Raw genomic sequence first — 25155 nt, 5'->3', positions numbered from 1 at the left:
TTCCAAAAACTCTATATGATCACTACAACCCCACATAGTTCGACAGGTTTGCAGGGACCAAAAAGGCTGCAGGGGCCCAGACGCGGGGCCTTCAGACTCTCCCCCTTGTCTCTCAGTTTCTGCAGCCACTGTTGCTCTATCCCTCTGCCCCTTCATCTTTTCATCCCTGGTTCTCCAACACCCTCTGCTTCTAGCCTTGCCTTCCCTTCTCTCTGTCTCCTGGTCTTCCCTCCCTACCCACTGCCACAGCCATGCCCTACTGCTCTCTCTGTTCTTGAGAGAGTTTCCCTTCCTGGGTTGCCTTGCTCTAGGATCAGCAGGTCACGCTGTGTATTATACTGACTCTCCTCTTCAACTTTACCCCAGCAGAGAGTCCCCCAGCTTTTACCCAGACCCCTCCTATTGCAATAACAGGGCCAGGGCAGAGGCAAGGTGGCATTTTGTAATACAGTCTTATAAGGACAAAATAAAAACTGATTAAATAAAACTTCACGAATCTTCAAAATGCTGTTATAAATTTCCATCCAAAATCAATTACTATAACCTTATGAATGGTTAAAAGAAACAAATTTGGGTTCGTTGAGAAAGCTCACAAATCTAAGCAGTCATAATGTAAAATTTGCCACGGGGATCTCGGTGATACTGAAATGTTAGCTAAACAGCAAATGATTCTAAAAAGAATTTGAAAGAAATCAATGTAGACTGAAAGCCTCCCCTGTGAAATGCTAAACTTCCATTACATCTATTAGGAGAATATATTCAAGAAAGATAGATCTATGAATATATTCATAAGAATATATTGAGGAGACTAAGCCTCCATAGGAAACTTAGCTTTCTTTAAAAAAATCAAACAGATCTTAAAACACTGCTAAGAAGAATAAAAAGAACATATTTTATAATTGAATTTATTTTTAATGTAGAGACTCAAAATATTTATAAGAAAATTATATTCATATACATTTACAATCATTAAAATAATATACCTTAAAATGTCTTTATAAATCTGTAAAAGTGATAAAGTGGGCAAATTATGCATTTAGCAAAGGGATCCTTCAATAAATTTGTGAATGGCTCATCACTGTACATTAGCCATTCAGTGACTGATCCTTCAGCAAATCCACCCCCAGCATATGAACCAGCTTCCCTCTTGTGCTCCTCTCTAATCGGTCTCATTGTAATGCACATAATTATTTGTATCTCACCCAGCTCCCTCAGGAGACATTTTATTCACTTTGTATCCCCGGAAATTAGCACAATGTGTTTCATCTTATGAAGACTTTAAAAACATTGACAAATGAATAAACAAATGAATTCATAAATGACCTTTAGCCTGCATTAACCTGAGTACTTTTTCTTTGCAGGCTAAATAACAAGGGAATTTGAATATAAATGAGTAAAGGCCAAGAAGAAAAATCTTTTTTGCACATTTCACTCTTTATAACCACATTGGTATAAGATCTGTCCAGAAGGTATCCAACCACGTAATATGAAACATAGGGACATTTACTGAATAAGATACAAGAAATATTGCACATAGGACAATCACACCTCGGTCCCCTTCAAAGTGGGCACCTTGGGACCTCACACAGTTCTCCCAATCACCATCAGCTGCCCCATCATATTATCCTGAATATCACTGATGGTCCAAAATCTCTTTCCTTTCAAAGGTGATCTTAGTTTTGGGAAAAGCCAAAAATTGCCGGGCACCAAATCTGGGCTGTAGTGGGTGTTGAGTCACATGGGTGATTTGATGTTTCACAAAAAAAACCCTGCACAAAACATGGTGCATGAGCAGGTATGTAGTTGTGATGAAGCTGCCAATCACCAGTTGCCCATAGCTGTGGCCTTCTGAATCATCTAAATAGTTTCCACAGAGGAATATTCAAACTTAATACAAAATTTGCTGCAGATTCATTGCTCTACTCACTCAGTCATTTTGAATTCAATGGCCACACAATACTCATGTCCAACAGTGTCTATTGCCCTCACTGACTACTACAGTGAAGTCATCATTGTTCACTCATGTGTACCCCAGTCCAGGCTCCTCAGCTGCCAGGTTACATCTATGTTACTCAACAGTCCACATTGTATTAACAATGGCTGGAATTTTTCTGGACAGACCTCATGTGTGTACACACACACACACACACACACACACAGATATATAGCCTCATAAATATTTTGCTTATGAATCATAGGCCTAATATCAAAGTTTAAGAAAGTACATAAATGTGGAGCTTGAGATAAAATTGTATTATGTTGACTGTTGCTTGGGGTAAAAAAAATAATAAAACTTTATTGGACAATTAAAACATTTTTATGCAAAATACTCTGTTATACTTAGGTTTACCTATGATTTATCAATAACTTGCATACTATAAAAGGGTTTAGACAAAATGTTCCCCGTGTATGTAGCAAAGACTGTACATATCTTCTAGCCATTACTGTCGACATGTGTCCATGTTGATTTGTACCCCCCATGCTGATTCATGGTTCACCAGGAACCATGAAGCCAACACTGCCCCATCGGGGCTTAAACACACTGCTTTGCCAGTGTCTGTTGAGGCTCAATCTGCTTCAAACTTATACATCCAATTTCCTGCTTTATACCTACTGCTGTACATCCCCTATATTCAAAACTGAACTTATGGTCATGCCCCAGCCTCATTTTTGCTCCTTAGACTCTCAACTTTAGTAACCTATACTAGCCTTCATTCTCCTATTTCTCCCAAACCCTCTTTTAATAAGATTCACAGGAAATAGATACAAAGAACCAAAGGGACATAAAAGTTCAGCTCTGTTAATAGTGGCACAGTAACTCCCAAATTACAAGGATTCCTAGTATGAAGAAGGATGTTTAGGACTGAGCCCAAAATATACCATTGTACTCCTTTCCCAGCTGAAACGTACTACCTGTAGATAGGAAGGCCCAAGCACTCCAGGCCTGAACAAAGGCAATGCCAAATGTTGAACAAAAAATTGTGCTACACATGAGCGGTGTGACCTCCAAATTCACCCAAAGGATAGATCCAGCCCTGACTGTCAGGCTCTGGCCCATTTCACCAATCAGATGTCATTCCTCTCCACCTGAGTTCAGGACACTGTGTTTGTGGGAGAGAAAATCTACAGATATACAATCAGCCTCTCACTTCTTACCAGGCAGCAAACATCCTCTGGGGAGCCTCAAGTTTCCTGCTTAACACTCTCTACCATGTCCCTAATTGTCCCAGCTCAGTACTTGGCCATAAATCTAAACCACATTATTTTTCTTCCTTCCTTATCATCTCTTCTGTTCTATTGATCACCAGATCCTGAAGTTTTATCTCCTAGATCTTTCTCCATACATCTTTTTCTCTCCATCTATCTTCCCTTGATGTTAGATCCAGTTATCATCCTTGGCCAACACAACAGGAATAATCTCCTCATTCTTTCTGATTTAAGTCTTGTTCCATTTCTAATCTAATCTCTGCGTTGCAGCCAGAGTAATTCTGAAACTCAACTCTGATCATGTTACCCTCTGACAGCTTCCCATTAACTACAAGGACAAAGGCTGAGCTCTTCAGAATGATTTACAAAACCCTTTATAAACTACTACCGCCTTTCCAAACTCATCTGCCCCATTTCCCTGCCCCATCCTCATCCCTGTCATATGAAAATGCTTGTCGTTTTCGACAGTCCGTGCACCTGCAAACCTTCATCCCTTTGTTCATGTACTGCCTCCTGTCTGCAATGCTCTTGACTCCTGCCTCATTTCATTAACTCTGCTTCAACTCTGAAGATTCTGCTGAAGCTATTACTCCTTCGGGGACCTTTCCATACTCAATACTTGTCCCTGATTTGCTCCCTCATGGAGCAGTCTGGGGAAATCATTCCTCTTCTGTACTCACTCTGTGAATAGCTACATCATTGAATTGAATACCCTATCTTGACTTTTTTTCTATGTCTGTCTTCTTATTGGTTAGAGGCCAAATCCCCTGTAACTAGAGGTTACCAGCACTCAGAATAAGTTTGTGGGCTTCAACTAAACACGTTGTTTTCCCAAATCATTTATTCATTCCTTAATTTATCTATTAATTCAATAACTTATTGATGAATTTTATGAGTTTCACCCCACTTGCACACTGTTGCTTGGCTGAGTAATAACCTAATTTCCCAGAAGTGTTTGGCCTGTGTGGGAACCAGTCATTTTCCTGCTTCACTTCACATTCTGCAGTATGTGAGGAATATTTGTTACCATTTTCAAACTGATTTGTAAATTACCCATTTGAACCTTTTTTCTAAGCTCTCATTTCGGTGACACTCCTGACTGCGCGTCTCTGTGATGGGGTTAGGCTGACATAAATGACGCTGTCTGAAAACCTAATCCTCTGGAACTGGGAGGCCATCACTCCTCCTTGCCGGCTCCCATCTGCAGAAAATGCAAATCTCAATGGCCGCCATCAGGATTAAATGCACTTTGATAAACAACATTAGCAAAATTATGTCGGATTATTATTTCACAGCAGGTCTTCGAAGTCACTCAGGTTCAGCTCGACTCTTCTTGTTTCAGAAGTCGACCTGCTGAAGGACTTTAGCTGCTATTGGGCACTGATCTTCTTTTTGTTTTGTTTTGTTTTGTTTTGTTTTTCATTCCAGTTTATAAAGGGTCAAGTTTAAAGAGCTTTGATATAAACCCTACATTTTCCCAAGAAAGTCTCAAGAAACAATGGGGAATCTTACAGGCTGGGAGGTAGCCAGCTATCCTGGGAGCAGTGGGCTTGGAAACCTGAGAATAATGAACATAGGTTCTCTCAGTGCTTCTGGCAATGAAGATAATGAGTGGCCAAAGAGTGCAGGCAGGAGGGACTCAGCAAGAACAGGGCCGTGAAAAGGTGAGAAGGAAAGGCCTCTCTGTGATTCTCCTCCCACCATGGGCCCATTTCTCCAGGAAACAGTAAGATTTGTAAGAGTAAGAGTAAGAATAAGAGCTCCCAAAGAGAATTATAAAATAATAATAATAATAATAGCAAGCTAACTGGTTAATTCTACACCTAATAACCAAATTAATAAATATTATACTCTAAAATCTTTTGGAAATACATTAAAGTATATACACACTCTCACACCTCTATCAGGAACCAAAATATTTAACAACCAGCTCAAAATATAACAGGCAACCAGGACAGATGCCCACCACAAACACCAGGAGGGCCGTCCTGGCGCACAAAGTTAAATGCGTTTACATACAGTTGAATACACGTACAAACGGCACACGCACCAGACATTCTTCCCTCCCTTGAGAAGTTCCACACTGAATTCTACTTTGGTTTCTCTTTTAAGCAACAAGAATGACTAGTGATAAAAATATTGAAGAAAGAGGACTTCTGCCAAGATGGAGACGAAGGCTGAGTCACCTCTTTACATCTTAGCATTGCTCATCAATTTTGAGCCAACTGAGCCTTAAGCAACTCTAAGCTTTAGGAAAATGTTAACCAAAATAACTGTTGTCTATTACTATTGAGGGGAAATAAAGTTTTAAGTTACAGATTCCCAGTGTATAATACCATTTATTTGAATTAATGTCCCACTGTGTATTCAGAGAGTACAAAATGATCAGGGATGATCCACTGGGAGTTAGATGGCAAAAGCCACAAACCCAAAGTGCTATGTTAATGGTTGGGAGGGTTTCACTTTTTTCTTTAGATTTAGAGAGAAGAACCAAGTATTTTCAGGTAGACATAGCCCCCAAGTAAGAAGGAGAGTTTGTTTCTTGAAGTTTTCTTTTTAAGAAAGAATTCCTGTTATGAATTATAATATACATTTTTAAAACAGGTAGGATAATTTTTATTATTGTTTTGAACATGCTCCTGAGATTGATTTTTTAAATCAAACATTCTTTGTTGTATCAGCAAATGGTCAAATAATACATTTCCTCCATAAGAGAAGAGAAGTGTTTGGGCTACTTGTTTCTGCTCAGGGTTGAGATGTCCGTGTGTCTGTGTGTCTGCACGTGTGTGCTGGGAGGCAGTGGGCACATGCTGGGATCCAAGTGCACTCGGGCGGGTTTGGAGTGGGCTCCTGCGGGCCTCCCGGGCCCGGGAAGGCGCGGGCGGTGACTTACTTACTTCCTGGCAGTGTGCTGATTATCTCCGAACCTCATATAAGACTCTATTATTTTCAACCTCAGAAATATTTACCAGAAAATCAGAGACCACGACCTACTGGACAAAAGGAAAACTGTCACGGCACTGAAAGCAGGCGAGGACCGGGCCATTCTCCTGGGACTGACCATGATGGTGTGCTCCATCATGATGTACTTTCTACTGGGCATCACCCTGCTGCGCTCATACATGCAGAGGTAACACCGCCAGGGGCTGGGCCAGCGTCTTGTGCCTCTGCCCTCTCCCTTCTCCCATTCTTTCCTAATAAGAACTTTGGCACATAATAGTTTTCAATTACGTTGTCTAGTAATAATGATAAAATATCTGTATTTATACACTGCCTACTATGTGCCAGGACCTTGCCATACATCCCTTGTGTAACTTTCACAACTATTCTATACAGTAAATATTAATATACTCATTATTAAAATGGCAAAACTGAGGCTGAAGATAGAAATAATTTGCCCAGTGTCACACAGCTCTGGCATATGGCAGAGCCAAGATTCAAACCCACATCACACTAATTCCAGGGACCCTGCCCCTGTATCTTTATACTCCTGTTCATTCTCCGCCCTCATTCCTTTTCCACCTCACCTCATTCCTCTGACACCCCGCACATCAGTGGTTCTCAACTGCACATCTAAAATTCCTGAGAAACTTTAAAAAGTCCTGGTGCTCAGTGGCCCCCACCATCACCCCAGAGGTCAGATTTAATTGCTCTGGAGTGGGAACCAGTCACCGGTAGCTCTTAAATTTCCCCAGGTGATTCTAATGTGCTGTGAAAGCTGAGACACACTGTGGTGCACCAGCTTGAAAAAAAAGTACAAATTTTGAACCCTTTTCATTTTGCTCTTTGCCCATGGTTTACTGAATAGATAGGAAGGCAATTAAATCACTGAGATTTCACGTGTATTCCCCCCAGAGTAGGCCACAGCGTCTCTAGCTAACACTGTCTGTAAATTGGACACTGTTAGCACAGGAGAGCCCAGCATTACTCTAACAAACAGGGAAATCTCACAGTGGTTCAGCTTAAAGAGGTAAGAGCCTTTTGAATGAAAAACTGAGGTTTCGATCCAAAAAAGAATCAAACCACTTTGTGGCATTTAATTCTCCACTTAAATTAATACTTTCACTTTACAAGCAAACTGTAGCTGAAATGCAGTAATCTGCTAAAATTAAGGCATCATCTCTCTCATTTGCGACTACTCTGCTCTGTTTCCTGGAAGCCCTCAGCTTCTCCTTCTCAATGGAAGTGCTGATGACTCAGGCCCCGAGTGTTCACTGACTCCAAACCACTTCCAGTCCCTCACACCTGCTTAGAACCACCTAAGACTTTCTCCTCTATGGATAAGCAAACTCTGATCACCAACATGCTAGGAAAATTCAGTTTGCTACACCAGTGGGGGTCAATGCTACTACAGTGCCCCTGGTATAAAGCTGGACAAGAAAGGGAGGTGCCTCCCTGGCTGGTATGGCTCAGTGGATTGAGCACCGGCCTATGAACCAAAGGGTTGCCAGTTCAATTCCTAGTCAGGGCACATGTCTGGTTACAGGCCAGGTCCTGACTGGGGGGGAGGGGGAGCGCGTGTGAGAGGCAACCACACATTAATGTTTCTCTCCCTCTCTTTCTCCCTCCCTTCCCCTCTGTTTAAAATAAATAAATAAAAAGCTTTAAAAAAAAAAAAGAAAGAAAGGGGAGCCCTGTCAATACATGTCCAGCAAAAGAAAGGGGTATTATTCTGCAAAGAAAACATGTTGTCCTCTGTTCACTACAGAAATCGGCTTATGCCCAGAAGCAAAATATCGACTGCTGGTGCATTACTTCCAAACCACAAATGTTACTCTTGGTCATAAAATTATAAATATTTTAAAGTAAAAAGCGAGTCAATAAGCAGCTGGAAATTTTTTTCCCTTTAATCTTTCTAACTGAAAGGTCCCAGGGCACAAACACGAAGCCAGTAGTCAGCATAGACGGTCCTGTTCACTGTGCTCTCGGGAGGCGCAGTGGAGGCAGCACCACAACACAGAACCAGCCTGGGCCTCAGAGAGACAAATCCAGGCTTAGGTGGGATCACAACTTCCATCACCTACTAGCTCTGTGTCCTTGCATGCTACTTGCTTTCTCTGGCCTTCAGTTCACTCGCCTGCAAAGGAAACTAATACCCAACATATAGATGAGAAGATAATGTATATAAAACACCAATTAGGGTGGGGAGAGGGGGATGATTTCTCTTGGTATAATCAAAATGTGCAGCTATCTTTTCTCCCTTATTAGAAAGGCCTTAGAGAAGGCCTTGTATCTGTCCTTCCATCTGTCAAGTTGGACTTCAAGCCCCTGCGCCCCTTTGTCATCTCTCCTCCTCTTCTCCCTTATACCTTCTCTGCCTACAGACTGGGCAGACATTGCAGAGGTGAGGGCTGGGGCCCAGCAGGACGCTGCTTACAAGGTAGAAATACAGAGTGAGTGCAGGTTGTGATATAACAAGGTGCCTTATGCTTATCAGTGAATTTGAGATAGGAAAAAAAATAACTTAAATCAAACATTGAACAATATTATTTTATGACCGATGATAGTCATTGAAAAAGTTCTCAGGTACCAGGCAAATTTTGTTTATATTTATATTATTGTTTGCCTAAGGCTACTCGATTCAAAGGAATAAACTTTAACAGATAGGTTGTATTATAGATCTGGAAAACATTTTTCAGGCTAAGGACAAATGACCCCTCTATGTATGCATTCCTTGCCGTTAGCTCTTTGAACTTGTGTTTTACCCTTCCCATCTCTCTGCAGTGTGTGGACCGAAGAGTCTCAATGCACCTTGTTGAATGCGTCCATTACGGAAACATTTAACTGCTCCTTCAGCTGTGGCCCAGACTGCTGGAAACTCTCTCAGTACCCTTGCCTCCAGGTGTACGTTAACCTGACTTCTTCAGGCGAAAAGCTTCTTCTGTACCACACCGAAGAGACGATAAAAATCAATCAGAAGGTAGGTCACCCCCGCAAATCTCCCACACTCAGCTCATCTCTCTCCGAAGCTCCCCTGTGCCAGCATTTCAAAGGAAAATGCCACCAGGAAGCAGGCCCTGCCTCATCTATAAACAGAACTCACTATTTAACTCTGGCCTGGGAAACATTTATTTTCTGTGCAAGTTGTGGACAAATCCCTCCCCCATTTTGTGGCAGTGCGGATTTACCCTTTACTTCCGTTTAGAAGAATAAACTTCATATCCTTATTTATACACCAGTGGACTGAGTCTTTCAAAGCAAATGTACAGCTTAGTCAAAATTGTACAAGCTAAAATCTCAGTTATTTGTCATATATCTGGGAGCCACGGGGTAAAGCTTTATTTGCTTTTCCACGGTCATTGTCACTTAGTTCTACAAACTTGAGGATGTAACTTAACTTCTCTGAGCCTCAGCTTCCTTTTCTCTAAAAAGGTAAAAAATAATGGTCATCTTTCAAGCTCACTGTAAGACTTAGAGCAGAGAATGTAAGGTGCTGAGCAGCGCACAGTGCCTGGCACAGGGGAGACTGTCGATTCAAGGTCACAGTGTGTATGCCCGTATATTTCACCATGTGTATTATGTCCACATAATGCATATGGAGGCTGAATTTTCCAGCACTGATATATTCAAGTTCACATAGTAGGTGGTCAAGGTGCACATAAAATTTGCAGTTATAAGGTTTGGGATAACCAGTCAAATGTCAGCAGAACCAACCTGCTATTATCAGTTTTAAGTTGAATAGACTGAGTTTTGTATTTATGGTGGCAATTCAGATGACCAGCGTACTCTTATATACCAAAGCAACCTAGTGCCACTCCAATAGGATAGGTGGCCCTCATTATAGAAGTACAGCTCTCATGAATTTCAGCTTTCCTTGTAAAAACTTGTCATGACAATTTTCATCACTTAAGTGACATAGATTGTATGTATTGAAAAAATTCAGCACCTTTCAAATTTGATTCTAGAACATAGGCTTTATTTTGTGATATATTGACACAAAGTAAGGAAATCCATCTTTCGTTTTCATTGCAATAACTTACAAGAATTCTTGCAACTGTCCCTGAGGACTCAGCATTATAAATATTTCAAAGAATGGCTTTTGAAAATGTCTGCCCTGACTTCCTTTGTTTGTGATGGCCACAAATTATGCCAGTCCTCACCCTTTTCTACAAATCTACAGAGCTCAGCTCTCCCACAAAGTGTGTGTCTTTCAAGATCTTCCCTCAGGTCAGATTTTTAAGTCAAAACTGACCTGTAGCAACAAATGCTTATAAAACTCTCCAGATTTCATGGAATTGGAAATTGGCCAAAGTCAAATAAGCATAAAAAAGTGGAACATATTTCCACTTCTTTGTTTTGATATTTTATCACTACAGCTCTGTAAATGCATTCACAGTGCTAAAAACAGGAATTGGACCTACCATAGAAAGTCTCAGTTAAAAATTTAGGATGAGTATCTTGTCTGCTGTCAACAGGGTAGTAGGTCAGTTTTTGGTCGTAATGGGGCAAATTCCATTACTTTGTTTTTAACTGTGACCTGTAACACACCTACAAAACCATGCAAGGAATGAAAGAACACAACTCAAGCATTTATTACACAGTTTCCTACATGTAACTACCATGAGATTAAAAAAATAAAATATTTCCTGCACCACAAAAACACCCTTCATGCCTCTTCCCAATAACTAGGGGCTCTGCACTCTGTCAAATGTAACTCTCCTGACATTATGGCAATTATTTTCTTATTTTTCTTTATAGTTTTATTACCTAGGCATATATCCCCAAACACTGTATTTTAGTTTTGCCTGGTTTTTAAACATTACATAAATGGAATCATACAGAATATTTCCCCTTGTGTCTGGCTTCCTTCACACAACACTGTATTTGTTGGAGCCATTCCATTTGGTGATGCATCATTCATTTTTATTAATGTATTATTTCCTGTGGTATGAACATGCCAATTTATTTACTCATTCTACTTTTAGTGGATATTTTGAATCACAGTTGGGCACCATTACAAATAATTCTGCCATGAATAGTCTCATATACATCTCTCAGTGCACAAGCACACACATTTCTGTTGGGTATAAATCTGGGAATGGTATATCTAGCTCATACAGTATACTTAGTTTAGGAGATAATGCCAAATGGTTTTCCAAACTGCTTTCACCAATACACCCTCTCACCAACCTTATACACTCTCACCAACCCTGTAGGTATGAGAGTTTTTAATTGCTACAAATCCTCACCAATATGTGGTATCATTTGTAATTTTAATTTTAGCTAATACGGTAATATTTCCTTTGATTCTCATGACTACTATTGCCAAATGCCTTTCCATTTACTGTTGGCCACTTGGATATTGTGTTTTGTACAATGTTTGTTCATTGTCCCTTGTCCATTTTTCTATTGGAGTGTTTCTTCTGCATATTCATTCTAGGGATTCTTTAAATCTAGATATGACTCTCCATTGGTTATATGTCTTGAAAATACCTTCTCCCATTATGTGGCCTTCTCACTCTCTTAATGATGTCTTTGTATGAAAAAACTTTATAATTTCAGTACAGCCAAATGTTACCTTTTCTGGTGGTTTTTTTTTTATTCTGTTCAGTCTTTATATACTCTGAGGTCATTTTCCTAAATTATTTTCCAGAAGCAAATGGTTTTTCTTTTGACGTTTAGAGTACAATTAACCTGGAATTGATATTTATGTAGGGGCCATATTTCTGGGCATCTTTTTTTATATAAACATCCACTTCCCCAAGTTCACTTACGAAAAAAACACCCTTTTCTTACCTGATTATATTTGTAATCCCATTTGCCCTTCTATTTTTGTGGTAGTTATCTGTTCTGTTGCTATTATTTAGTGCTTAGCCTAGAGATTACAATTTAAAATCTTGACTAATCAAAAACAATAAAACATTTTAACTTCATATATTATCTTCCCAACTTACATATTATTATTGCTCATATAGACATTATTTTTTTTGTGTGTATGTAGGTATTAATTTACATGTGTTCCCATGATTTTTCATTTTCATTATTCTTCCTTCCTTAATCTCTGGTCTTCAGTCTGAGCTTATGATCTTAGTGCCTCAAAAACACTCTGCAATTAATATTAAGTAATATTTGTTCTAAAGAATTATCTCAATTTTCTTTTGTCTGAAAAGATTTTATTTCATTCTCATTCTTGAAGAATACATTCACTGAGTATAAAATTCTCAAGTTGGTTGTTATTTATTTTTGTACATTGAAAACATCCCATTGTCTTCTGATGAGCATTGTTACCATTTAGAAATCAGCTTTTAAGATAATTGCTGCTTTTTTTAAAGTAATCTTGGTCTATTTTAAAGATTACTTTCTTTGGTTTCCTACAGTTTAACCATTATGTACCAAAGTGCACATTTACTTTTATTTACCCTGCTTAGTGTTTCCAGGGTATGTTCCCCGATGTTCTGTCAAGTTTAGATAATTCTCGGTCATCACCACATCAAATACTGTCTGCTCTCATTCTCTCTCATTTCTCCTCCTTGGACTCCAAATTGGCCATATGTTAGGTTTGCTCATTGTATTCCTTGTATGTCTTATTCTTCTTTTTATGTTTTCCATTTTTTGTCTTCTTGTGCTTCATTCTGGATATAGACCTATCCTGAGATTTGCAATTCTTTCCTCAGCTCTGATAAGTCTACCGTTAAACCCATCCTTTGAGTTCTTAATTTTTCTCACTATAATATTTATTTTGTAAGTTTTAGTTTTCTACAATATTCTAATTCTTGTCTTTTAAATCTTTCAACATAAAAAATAAAGTTGTAGGGACTTCCAGCCAAGATAGAGGCATAGGTAGACACACTGTGCCTCCTTGCACAACCAAAGAAATAACAACAACAATTAAAAAACAAAAACTGACAGAAAATCAAACTGTATGGAAGTCCAACAACCAAGGAGTTAAAGAAGACACATTCATCCAACCAGTAGAAGGAACCAAGCCAGGCAGCCAAGGTGCAGAGAACTTGCAGCAAGTCTGTGGCTGGCAGACTGGCAGTCCCACATTCATGTACAGATAAACCAGATGAAACAAAGGGGGAGCGGGGCAGGCCACACCACCCAGGGTACCAGCCCAGGGAAAGAAAGCCTCAAATCACTGATTGAAGACACCCCTGGGGAGACCCACAGGGTCCTGGAACGTACATAAACCCACCCACACAGGAATCAGCACCAGAGGGGCCCAGTTTGATTGTGGGGAGCAGGGAAAGTGACTGAAATCTGGCAGAGAGCAGAGCGATTGCCATTGTTCTTTCTCAGATGCCTCCCCCACATACAGCATCACAACCCAGCAATACAGGTTACCCTGCCCTGATGAACACCTAAGGCTCTGCCCCCCACTACATAACAGGTGTGTCAAGAAAAAAAAAATGGCCCAAATGAAAGAACAGATCAAAGCTCCAGAAAAAAATACAACTAAGCGACAAATAGGTAGCTAACCTATCAGAGGCACAGTTCAAAACACTGGTAATCAGGATGCTCACAGAATTGGTTGTATTTGGTTGCAAATTAGATGAAAAAATGAAGGCTACACTAAGTGAAATAAAGGAAAATGTATAGGGAGCCAATAGTGATGGGAAGAAAACTGGGACTCAAATCAATGGTGTGAATGGGAAAGAAGAAACCTCCAATCAGAAAAGAATGAAGAAACAAGAATTCAAAAAAATGAGGAAAGGCTTAGGAACCTCCAGGACATCTTTAAACATTACAACATCTAAATTATAGGGGTACCAGAAGGGGAAGAGGAACAGTAACAAGTAGAAAACTTATTTGAACAAGCAATAAAGGAGAACTTCCCCAATCTGGCAAAAAAAAAAAAATAGATTTCCAGGAAATCCAGGAATCCCAGAGACTCCCAAAGAAGTTGGACTCAAGGAGGAACACACCAAGACACATCATAATTACATTACCCAAGATTAAAATTAAGGAGAAAATCCTAGAAGCAGCAAGAGAAAAGGAGGCACTTACTTACAAAGGAACACCCATAAGACTGTCAGTTGATTTCTCGAAATAGACTTTGCAAGCAAGAAGGGGCTGGAAAGAAGTATCTGAAGTCATGAAAGGCAAGGATCTACATCCAGAATTGCTCTATTCAGCAAAGCTTTCATTTAGAATGGAAGGACAGATAAAGTGCTTCTCAGATAAGGTCAAGTTAAAGGAGTTCATCATCACCAAGCCTTTATTTTACAAAATGTTAAAGGAACTTACCTAAGAAAAAGAAGATAAAAAACATGTATAGTAAAATGACAGCAAACTCTCAGTTACTAACAACCACACCTAAAACAAAAACAAAATAAACAAGCAACTAGAACAGGAACAGAACCACATAAATGGAGTCACAATGGGGGTTATAGGGGAGTGGGAGGAGGGGGGGAAAGTACAGAGAATAAGTAGCATAGATGGTAGGCAGAAAATAAACGGGGTGGGTAAGAATAGTTTGGGAAATGTAGAAGCCAAAGAACTTATATGTATGACACAAGGACATGAACTAAAGGGGGGAATGTGGGTGGGAGGGGGTGTGCAGGATGGAGGAGAGTGAAGGGGGGAAAATGGGACAACTGTAATAGTATAATCAATAAAATATATTTTAAAAGTAAATTAATATAAAATAAAATTGTAGTTAAAGTTTATTTTGATGACCTTACTATCTGAAGCCCCTACATGCCTATTCTATTTTCCTCTCTTTTTTCACATGTTATGTAATATCTGGCTAATTTTTATTAGGTTTCACATGTCATATTTACAGAATTAATTATAAAAATAATTTTAAGGCTAGAATGATGTCTCATTTTCCCAAACTTATTTCCATTTGCTTCTGCCAGGCCCTTAGGTATATTAGCCATTCATGATCACCTCATTCTCACTTCATAAATTGAGACAGTTGAGACTTGATGGACGTCCCTGTGAGGACCTATTTACTTCAGGTTTACCACTACTCCTACAATGCAGCCCTTAATAGTCCCAACACAGAGTGAAAGAGGGGTGTCATCAGGGCCCCCACTAAATAGGCCCTAGCTCTACAAGGCTGTCAAAAGTACCATTCAGCTTTCCTGGCTCTTAACCCTCTTCTGGAATCAGAAGATGCTCCCAGGGGAAGGTAATACCCCGTACTGGCTCGCCTTCCTGGCCTGCTAGTATTTCACTTTCTAAACAGCTGTCCTCTGCAGGTCAGAAGGCCATTAAGCCATGATCTTAATCCAACATAAGAAATATTCAGGATATTCCTGGAGGGGTGGGATTGAAATACTGTTTATGTGGATCTCTCCTTCTTGTTAACTCTCCCCTAAGCTCACCAAAAAGAATAACCTTCCCTATAGTTACCAAAAAATGGTAGCTTTATTAAGGTATATAAGGCACTACTGACAATGTTTGATTTGCGACAACAGGAAGCAAAGGATACCAATCAAGCAAGCTGTCTGCATCTTTGTAAAAAATATCCAAAGGATTTTATTTTTAAATTTTCACACTCTCTCATACATTCCTTTTATTAGCCTTTAAAGGCAGTGCCCAGCCTCTTGTCAAGATTACAGCTAAAGCTGCTTAAGCTGATAAGCTGGCGTGGTCTCACAGAGCAATTGCCTAACAGGCTATGGGACTGCAAGTGGGCTGAAGGGCCCGCCTCACCTGGTGACGTGGTGTCACTAGAATCATAAACAGTGGCTGAGTATTAATTCACTATGATTGCTGAGTTCTTCAGTGCAATCTCCTTGGGGAGTTTTAAATCTTTCTACCCACCAGAGAGTCTTACAACATACCCACCTGGTTTGTGAGTGAATTTAAAATGAATTGTGACGCAAAACAAGAAAATATTATTTTTTGATATGTAGTATAATACCTTATTATGGTATTTCATATATTACTGTAATTGGGAAGATAGCTATTTGGGGTAAATAATAAGTTCTATAAATTAGCCAGTTATTTACAACTCCAAACTTGAAATCATCCCTCCTTTTGCCACCCATTCTGAAGTTTTCCAGGTTCCTTAAATCCTGAGAATATGCAAATCTAGAACGAGGTTTCTCAGCCTCAACACTACTGACTTTAAGGATGGAATACATCTTTGCTTTCCGTAAAGGTGGGCGGGGGTCTGTCCTGTATTCTGTAGGATGTTTAGCAGCATCGTGGTTCTGTTCACTAGACCCCTAACATCCTTCTCCCTCCAGCTGTGACAACTAAAAATGTCTCCAGACAGTTCTGAACCACTGCTCTAGATTTTATTTAGCTGTGAGTGTGTATGCTATGAAGTCCCAGAATCCTAAGCAAAATTTGTACTCCTTGAGTTCCTCTGCACACATACATGGGATAATGGGAAAGGGGGAGAAAATAATGTGAAGTTGAGAATCTCAATGGGAAATAACAGGGACCCAAGATTTAGTAAGTGTCTACTATGAACTATGTGCCCAGCACCATGCTAAGAATGTTATAAAAGTTATCTCAATTAATCCTGACTAAACCTCTACTTGTAAAGTAATAATAGCCAGATTTTATCAAGACCTCAAAATGTACCGGGCACAGTAGGGTAATAAATATTTCATATGAACTCATTTAATTACAGCAGAAATCCCAATTACTAGGTACCACCATTATCTCTGCTTTGCAATAATGAATCTGAGCTCAAAAAAATGAAATAATTTTCCCAAAGTCACACATACACTAACTAGGTCCAAATAAAAAAAATCTGTCTTTGTACCTCATCATGTTATCTCTTAAAGAAAAAAAACATTACAGCATTCTCTTGAGAGACAAAAGATAAGAGCTCTGAAAAATCTAAACTTCATGAGATATTTATCCTTCTGATGGCATATTTTAGTGAACAGCGAAGAATCCATTTCATTCCATCATACCCCAAGAGGTATTTATGATCAAGTAAAAGGCCATGAGCAAAGAATATAATTACCTGTGATCCATAGGGAAGGTCAGGGGTGTATATTTAGTACCAGTTTACATAGGGTGACTATTAGAGAGATATAAGTGCACCCTGAAAAGGGGGAAGAAAAACCTGCCTGAGAATTTGCCATGACATCTTCATAATTCAAACCTTAATTTTAGGGACACTTATTAGACATTTCCTGAAACTGCAATGGACCAAAGATTCAGAAATGCTTTGGTTATTGATGAAGTTTAGTTACTGCTCGCCAAAGCTAAATTCTGGAAGAGCCAAGGGCACTTTCATGCATAAATGAAAGGAGGAATGTGCCTGAAAGACGTTTGTCCTAAGCATGAAGAAGAGATAAATGGAGAAGGAATCTACTCCTTTTCAATTTCCAAGAAAGAGGACCAGGAAGAAGCGTGATGTCAGATTATGTATCTGACTCACTCTGGGCCCAGCTGGAGACATCATGGGCCTGGGGGCTCCATGGGTTAAACTGCGCTGGGTATTGACTAACTGCAAGGCTCCAGGCAGCTTCTACTTCATTAGTGAATATCTAAGGTCTGTTAAGTGTCTGCTCCAAATCAAACAGAAAAGCCGCAATAAATGTAAGAGATCTGGAAAACACGAAAAAGAAAAACCTCTCTCAGGAGGGACCTGTATCAATACTGAAAGAAACCTAAGTACATAGCAGAGCCAGAACACTATCCTCCTTTGATCTACCAGACATGTCAAACAGCCCTGCTTGCCCGAATCAAGCAGACACAGAAAGTGCAAACTGAACAAGTGTGAACTAACTTTTCTGGGATTCACTTCCTTAGAGATCAGGAACTCTCAAAAGAAAAAGAACATAGAATCTCCATTTACCCTCTCAGCTCCTCCAACCATCACTAATACTTGGAGAACTCAAAGCACAGAATACACTTGGGGGCCAGAGTAACCCAAGGCTGCCAGCTGGTGACCTGTCTGCTCTTTGAATACAGGGCTGACGTTTTCTTCTCTGGCCCAGAATACAAAGCCCGATATACTGTACACACTTAATAAACACCTTTGAGGACACTAGGAAAAGTTCCATCTGACTTTGGAACCAAGAATATTTATGTTTCACGTGAACAATGTTTTGATTTTTGTTTTGTTTTTATCTCATATACATTGTGGAGTAGAATGTCCAGCTACTAGAGAGTTCTGAGGGCAAACCCGTGCCCCCTCTGTGAATGTGTATCTTTACTGACAGCCTTTTCAGCCTCGTTCCTGGTGCCATGTCATCACCTCACTCCTGCTCTGCGTTCTTTGCCTGTTTCTCTCCAGTTGCTCTGTCCTACGCTGTTTATGTTTTTGATGCCCATGCCTGACATGCAACCTAGCACATCAGAGACAATAACTAGTGATTGCATTTTATTAAATGTCTAACCCCTCCCTGAAAGAAGACACTCCACCTTTTATAAAAGAACAAAACCCTTTCCAAAGGTGATCCTGAGACCTGATGGCTCCCTTCCTGCACTCCCAAGGAAAAGGGGGCTGACCAGTGAGGTGCTGTAATTTGAATACCCTCTCCACTCCGCCCCCAACTCCTCCCCACATTTTTTACTTTCAGGTGAAGACCTGCCACTTTGGGCTTCACACAGGTCTACAAAGCATGTCTAAGCAAAGTCTAAAAGGTAGTTTCTCAAAACTTCTGTCTATCATGAGAATAAAAATAACTCTATTGACATAGAGTTATTGACATAAAAGGTTCTAGAAGTGAGCCTGAGGAAAAATAATTTTTTTCAGTGACTTTCCAAAGAATGGGAGAGAAGATGCACTTGCTGAGTCTTTGTTGCCATGTAAGGGAAAAAGGACAATCAGGAGAAGGTGACAGGGCTTGGGTTTCCTCAGCTGGGAGAGGAAAGGTCATGTTGAGGAGCCATCTCTGTGGTTTTCAATACTACAGAGAATTTAAGGGACTTGGGAAAGCAGAATGGTTTGTTAACAAAATTCAGGATTAAAAAGAGATGTAAGTCTAAGTCTTCTGCCCAATGGCTGCCTCAGAGGTTTGCTAGGTTTATATATGCATATTTTAGGGCACAAAAGACCTATAGCCAAGGTAAAAATAACATATATATTAATAAATTTTGATATATAAAATTATTTTACATATGTAATACATATATACATATATAATATACATAGATAACACATATAATATATATAATTACTTTACATATATAAAATTATTATTCATGTGTTGGTTTGCATTATGTATCATGAAGATTCTAAAGTTAAATCTGTCCTATGCCACAGCTACCACTAAAAATATAAAATAATCTAAAAATGCCAGGATTTTTATTTTTTCAGTCTACATTACATTTTTCCATGTAAGTGTAGATTACTTTGTAAAGCTTCCATTTGTTAAAACACATGCTATGTATTCTAAACCAATCACATCAAATTATCCTTCAAACAGATGATGAAATCATAAACTTACTAAATCTTCACCACAAATTCATACCAGCCTCTGAAACATACACGTAGCTATCGTTTGAGCCACAGAAACAGAAACCTAGAATTCAAATACATGTCTCAGCATAAGGTCAAACCTCAGATGCCAAAGTCAGGAATATGAGGCAATAGCCATCAAACAAGACTATTCCTGTAAGAGCCATGTAACAAGTAGCTTTGCCCTTCCGAGAATTTTCAAAGGTTAGGATGTGCACTTGGTTAAAGATCATTTGGTATTCCAATATGGAAATATTCTAAGGAAAATGTATTGAGGCTTTTAATATTCATCATTTAATCCCCTCACAAACCCTGCCAGGAAGGAAGGCTCTATTAGCCCTGTTGTGCAGAGAAAGAAGTTAATTCTGAGGAGCAAAGTAACTTGCTTATAAAAACAGTCCCCAGATCCCCTTTACACAAGTCAGGGAGGGGCTCGGTGGACTACATCACATGTTCATTATCATGACAGAGGGCTCTTCAATAAGAAAAGCAAAGGAATGACTGACAAAGGGAACAGTTTTCAGGGGTCCGTAGCAGACTTAGTGGGAGCCGGTTTACAAGTGTTAAAAGGTGGCAGATGGCCAGGTTAGAGAAACCTAAAAACATGGGCAAAGGAATCTTTTCCCATTGGCAGCATGGAGCTGCGCTGATATACGCTGCTGGCCCTCAGGACCCAAGTCCAGCCATGTACGGGGCATGCCTTGCTAGTTGGTCTCAGAGGTAATTTGTATCTCATTTTATTTGGAAGAATCTTACCTAGTGTAAGAATTATTGTCATTTGGCTGACAAACATTTCTTGAAAAAATTTTAAAAGCCATATCAATGCACAAGAGCATAAAAAAGTGAAAACCTCCACTTTTAATGGAGTGCAATTTTATTGAGATTATCTCCACAGTTTAGTAGTCTTAGTCATAAAATCTAATACTATAAACTGTCTTGGCATAAAAATACATAGAAGCCTGATGCATTCATAATCTAAATGGACTCGGTTTGAATTCAACCATAAATGGCTTATCTGTGACTTTTCTTTTTATTACTTTGCTTCAAATTCTTTTTTAAAGTTAAAGGCATAATCTGTGTAGCTGTGGGGGTGACTTTGCCCTCAAGTCCCCCCATCCACCATGGATGACAGTAAACACTACCAAGACATGATCTGCTTGGGGAGGAGAAGTGGACAGTTTCTCAGAGGAAAAGGCCTCGAGCCCCTTCCTCCAGGGGCTTTTACTGGGTTGTAATACACAGGAATACAGGGAGGCAAGGATCAAACAGTAGATAACATTTCAAAGAGATCTGAGGGCTTAGTCTGAATCAGTGTCTGTGAGGAACCGGGGTTTGCAGAACCTTTGGGAGACATACTCATTTCCTGCTCGGATCCTTAACATATGAATGAAAGCACTCTTAGCAGATTTCACAGGATTTTTAGGAACTCTTTCTTATGCCAGATTTCTCCCCGGATACTGCTCTAGCAAGGCAAGGAGCTACACCCCCTCACCATCAGGCTTTCAGGCTTAAGTGGATTAGAGCCAGGAAGCACTTCTCCCAGAGGACCTGAGGTCTTGGGCTATGTCACATGGGGGGGGGATGGCAAGGGTCCATTGCTCTCTCTTTGTCACAGCCCCCCCCCCAGGCCTTCCATGGTGGCCTCCCAAGTGATTGTGTTTGGCTTAAATTGCCCCTTGATGTGAGGAGTCTTACCCATCTCTGACTACCGACCATGCTTTGGGGGCAAGGGGAGGAAAGTGAGGCAGCATTTGCTACCAGAGATAAGCTTTGTCTCCTGCAGCTCACATTCTGGAGGTCAATCGCTCATCCTTAGCCATGGGGGGTAGTTACAATTCCTGAAACCAGGCAGAGCGGTTCCCAACAGGTAGCATTGAAAAAGGAAAAATAAAAAATACCCCCTCACTGCTTACATCCTTTTGACCCAGAATGCATCCGGCTAGTAGAAAATTTGTTTCCTGGCAATCATAGGCATTTTTTTGTATTAAGTGATAACTCACTGAGAAATCGTGCTCTTGGTGATCCCCTAATGTTGTGACCTTTAATGTTGTGCTAGTAGCAGCTCTCTGCTGTGCTGGCATTTATGGGTGTGCTCACATTTATTCTTAGCTAATTAGATCTGAAGGTATCAACGAACTCTTGTTACGCAAACCTCACTTTCAGCCTGGTTTACAATAAAAGCCAACATGCACATCCTCCATTCTTAGCTAATCGAAGAATTTTCCTGCTGTTTATAGTCAAATAATCCAGTGATTGCTGCACATCAAACAAAGCAAGGAGCTGGCGCCCCCACTAATAAAGTCGGGGGAAGAGTGAGCCAAACACACTCCATTAGCACAACTTGTTTATTTTATAGTTTCTTAGTGTGAAATCCATAAGTCTGAATTGTTCTACAGTTCCAGGATCTTACCCCAAAACTCGCATCAGTGCCCCTCAGTGCCCACCAACAGCCCACCTCCTCTGTGCCGCCGTCCTGGGGGTTGTGCACTGCACAGCCCTAGAAGTCACATTGTAAAAGTCACAGATGTGACTACTTATAATAACAACTAATCAATTGGTAACAGCAGTAAAATTTTGTGATTTTTCATGAAATCAGTATTTTGATAATTTTTTAACAGAAAAATAATTTTTAATATATAATCTTTATTGTATTTTTCCACTACCATTTAGTGCCCTTATATCTCCTCCCCCAGCAATTCTGGCACTCAATTATGGACAGACAAAAGACAGAAAGGTTGACATTCTGATTCCATGGAAAAGCATGTTTAACAGGGAAAAAATTAAAACCCACTATGCTTAACTATGGCAAAAAGAATTCATTGATGTCATCCAATTTTAATAGATACTTAAACTTATATGGGTAAGCTATCAAAGTACATCTTGGTCAGATACTAAAAACATTGCTTAAATTAAATGTGAGTTTTTAGGGTTTCTAGAGGCACTGGTTTGAATACAAAAAGAATAACCACCATGGTTATTTCACAGGTCACCAGGTGGGCCTCGGTACCCCGTCCTCTCCTAGTATCACTCACACACACACACACAGTATCTTCTGGTGACAATTTATCTCATTTTCCACAGTGCTCCTATATTCCTAAGTGTGGGAAAAATTTCGAAGAATCCATGTCTCTGGTGAATGTTGTCATGGAAAACTTCAGGAAGTACCAGCACTTTTCCTGCTATTCTGACCCGGAAGGAAACCAGAAGAGTGTCATCCTCACCAAACTCTACAGTTCCAATGTGCTGTTCCATTCCCTCTTCTGGCCCACGTGTATGATGGCTGGGGGTGTGGTGATCGTCGCCATGGTGAAACTCACACAGTACCTCTCCCTGCTTTGTGAGAGGATCCAGCGGATCAATAGATAAAAGCAAAGTGGATGACATTATTTTTTTTAAAGCTCAAATACTGTTTTCTTTCATTCTTCACCAAAGAACCTTAAGTTTGTAATGTGCAGTCTGTTATGAGTTCCTTATACGTAGAGCAATAATGTAAAAGCTGTTCTATATGCAAATATGATGTCTTTATTATTCAGGAGAAGAAGTAACTATGTTGTGTTGGTTGTTCTCCTAATCTTGTTTCTGTGCTGGAAATAGTACTTCCTTCTCTCGTTCAGCCAAAATAGGGCTCAGTTATTCATTTGTCAAGGTTTGTGGAAGAATGTAGACAATGTTAACGTGATAAGTTCTGTGTTCTGAGTTGTCAGATCTCTTGAAAACATTTCTGCAATATTTTCCATCATTTATTGTTTACTAAAGCTGCAGCCAAAAATATTTTTTTCTTTTCTTACTTGAAACTGAGCCCTACAGCAAGTGAAGGGACCAGATTTCCTCCCTAAAAGATGTTAACACATTTTCCTTGTATTTCTTTCCACCATCTGGGAGTAAAGAAGGGGGGAATAAGCCAGCTATATTTCTTTAATTACTTTCTATTCATAACTTTAGAATTTTTAAAACTGATTTCCAAAATAAGCTGTTTTCATTAACCGACTCTATATTTTTTCCTGTGGTTTAAATAGAAAGTGAACAGACCCTTTTCCATGTAAGACCTGCTGCTGTGTGAGATGCCCCTTCAAGGAGTTTTGTTACCCGTGAACTGACTTAATGTTGAGTAGATGCTCCATTATAATCCACAAAAGTCTATGTTACCAAGATACATGTGTGAAAATCTTTATTCCATTTTAATTGAACTGTTAGGTGGTAAAACTAAGATCCTACTTGCTGGTCAAGACTAGTGGACTTATTTCAATGGGTAAATCTACTGTGGCAAATTAACATGCTGGAATTTATGTTTAATGAGTGTGTAATCTCTCTCTTTCTAACATGTGTTCCCTACTGGGATTTTAAAGCTGTGTGCACAGAATATTTGTCTCCTCTACATGTTTTATTTTTTCTATTTTCAATTGCCTTTTTTGTTGCTAGATTTTATACACAGAACAGATCTTTTTTCCTAACACACACTTGAACTAAATAATAGATTTGAAGAAAGCCTTTGTTCATCTGTTAGAGGGTGGGGGGAATGAGGGATTGGTTTCCGACTAAAACATTCCATCTTTTATTTAATGTCAATATCAAAAAGAGAAGACAAACATCTATCTTTTTCATCTATATTTAAATACCTTTTTGTATGTTGTTTTCTAGGTATTGCACAATTTTACAGATCATATATGTGGAATGAATGGTAAAACTAATCTGATGAAGTGAAAGTTTTCTGCAATATTGTAATTCATAGTTTACTTTTCATAAGCAAATAAATCCCTAGGGCATAATCAGGACTTCAAATGTGTAATTAAATTTTTTTAAACAATCCATTGCATCAGCAAGATTTGAATACCTCTTATATTTCTCAGCTAACAAGACATGGTAGTCAAAAAAAAACTATAATTCATTCACTATCTTTAAAGGTATTTAAAGAGATTATAAAGAAAGTTCCTTTTTAACACCCAAACATATGCATACAATATTATGAACATTTGGAAAATGCAATTCCTACTTGATCATGAAAACATAATTCTGAAAGCAACAAAGAAAATCTGTGACCATAGAGCCAAAATTTGTAAACTTTCATGTTCCCTGGGCCTCCCTTGAAGTGATTTAAGTGTGAAATATGTGCAAGTGAAATTTTAGATGGGTTACTTTTTATTTTCCTCTGATTTTAAATTAAAAATTCCCAATTGTGATAAGAATGTAGAAATCTAAAAATAATGACACCAAAAAGAAGTTAACCAGCCCTGGCTGGTGTAGCTCAGTGGATTGAGCTTGGGCCTGCAAACCAGAGTATCGAGGTTCAATTCCCAATCAGGGCACATGCCTGGGTTGCAGGCCAGTTCCCAGCAGGGGACACACAAGAGGCAACCATACCTTGATATTTCTCTCCCTCTCTCCTTCCCTTCCCCTCTAAAGATAAATAAATAAAATCTTTTAAAAAAGAAGAAGAAGTTAACCAGTGCCTTCTTGAATTGCAATAAAGCAATATCCCCTTCAAGTAATTTAAATGGATATACAATTAAGTGCTCATTGTTGAAGGAGGAAGAAGTGGGACTAATAACAATGGCTTAAATGCTTTGCAAGTGTTAGCTAATTTAATCTTCATAACAATCTGGTTGGAGGGGCACTATTTCCAT

General features: G+C 39.4%; 1 protein-coding gene across 2 annotated transcripts in view; it reads left to right on the top strand.

The window, feature by feature from the left end:
• Positions 1 to 24306, top strand: part of KCNMB2 (potassium calcium-activated channel subfamily M regulatory beta subunit 2) — a 231347-nt gene extending 207041 nt beyond the window's left edge. For both annotated transcript variants that reach the window (XM_053658051.1, XM_053658052.1), the window contains exons 3-5: positions 6167 to 6337; positions 8932 to 9127; positions 22616 to 24306. In XM_053658051.1, coding sequence (XP_053514026.1) covers positions 6167 to 6337; positions 8932 to 9127; positions 22616 to 22900 — 652 coding nt within the window. In that variant the 3' untranslated portion in view covers positions 22901 to 24306. The remainder of the gene's footprint in view (positions 1 to 6166; positions 6338 to 8931; positions 9128 to 22615) is intronic.
• The last annotated feature ends 849 nt before the right edge of the window (positions 24307 to 25155 follow it).

This window comes from Artibeus jamaicensis, unplaced genomic scaffold (assembly GCF_021234435.1).
Source record: "Artibeus jamaicensis isolate MK-2021 breed Jamaican fruit bat unplaced genomic scaffold, CSHL_Jam_final scaffold_474, whole genome shotgun sequence".
In the NCBI taxonomy this organism is placed as follows: Eukaryota; Metazoa; Chordata; class Mammalia; order Chiroptera; family Phyllostomidae; genus Artibeus; species Artibeus jamaicensis.
The sequence above is the reverse complement of the archived record's forward strand: the minus strand, read 5'-3'. Positions and strand labels throughout refer to the sequence as shown.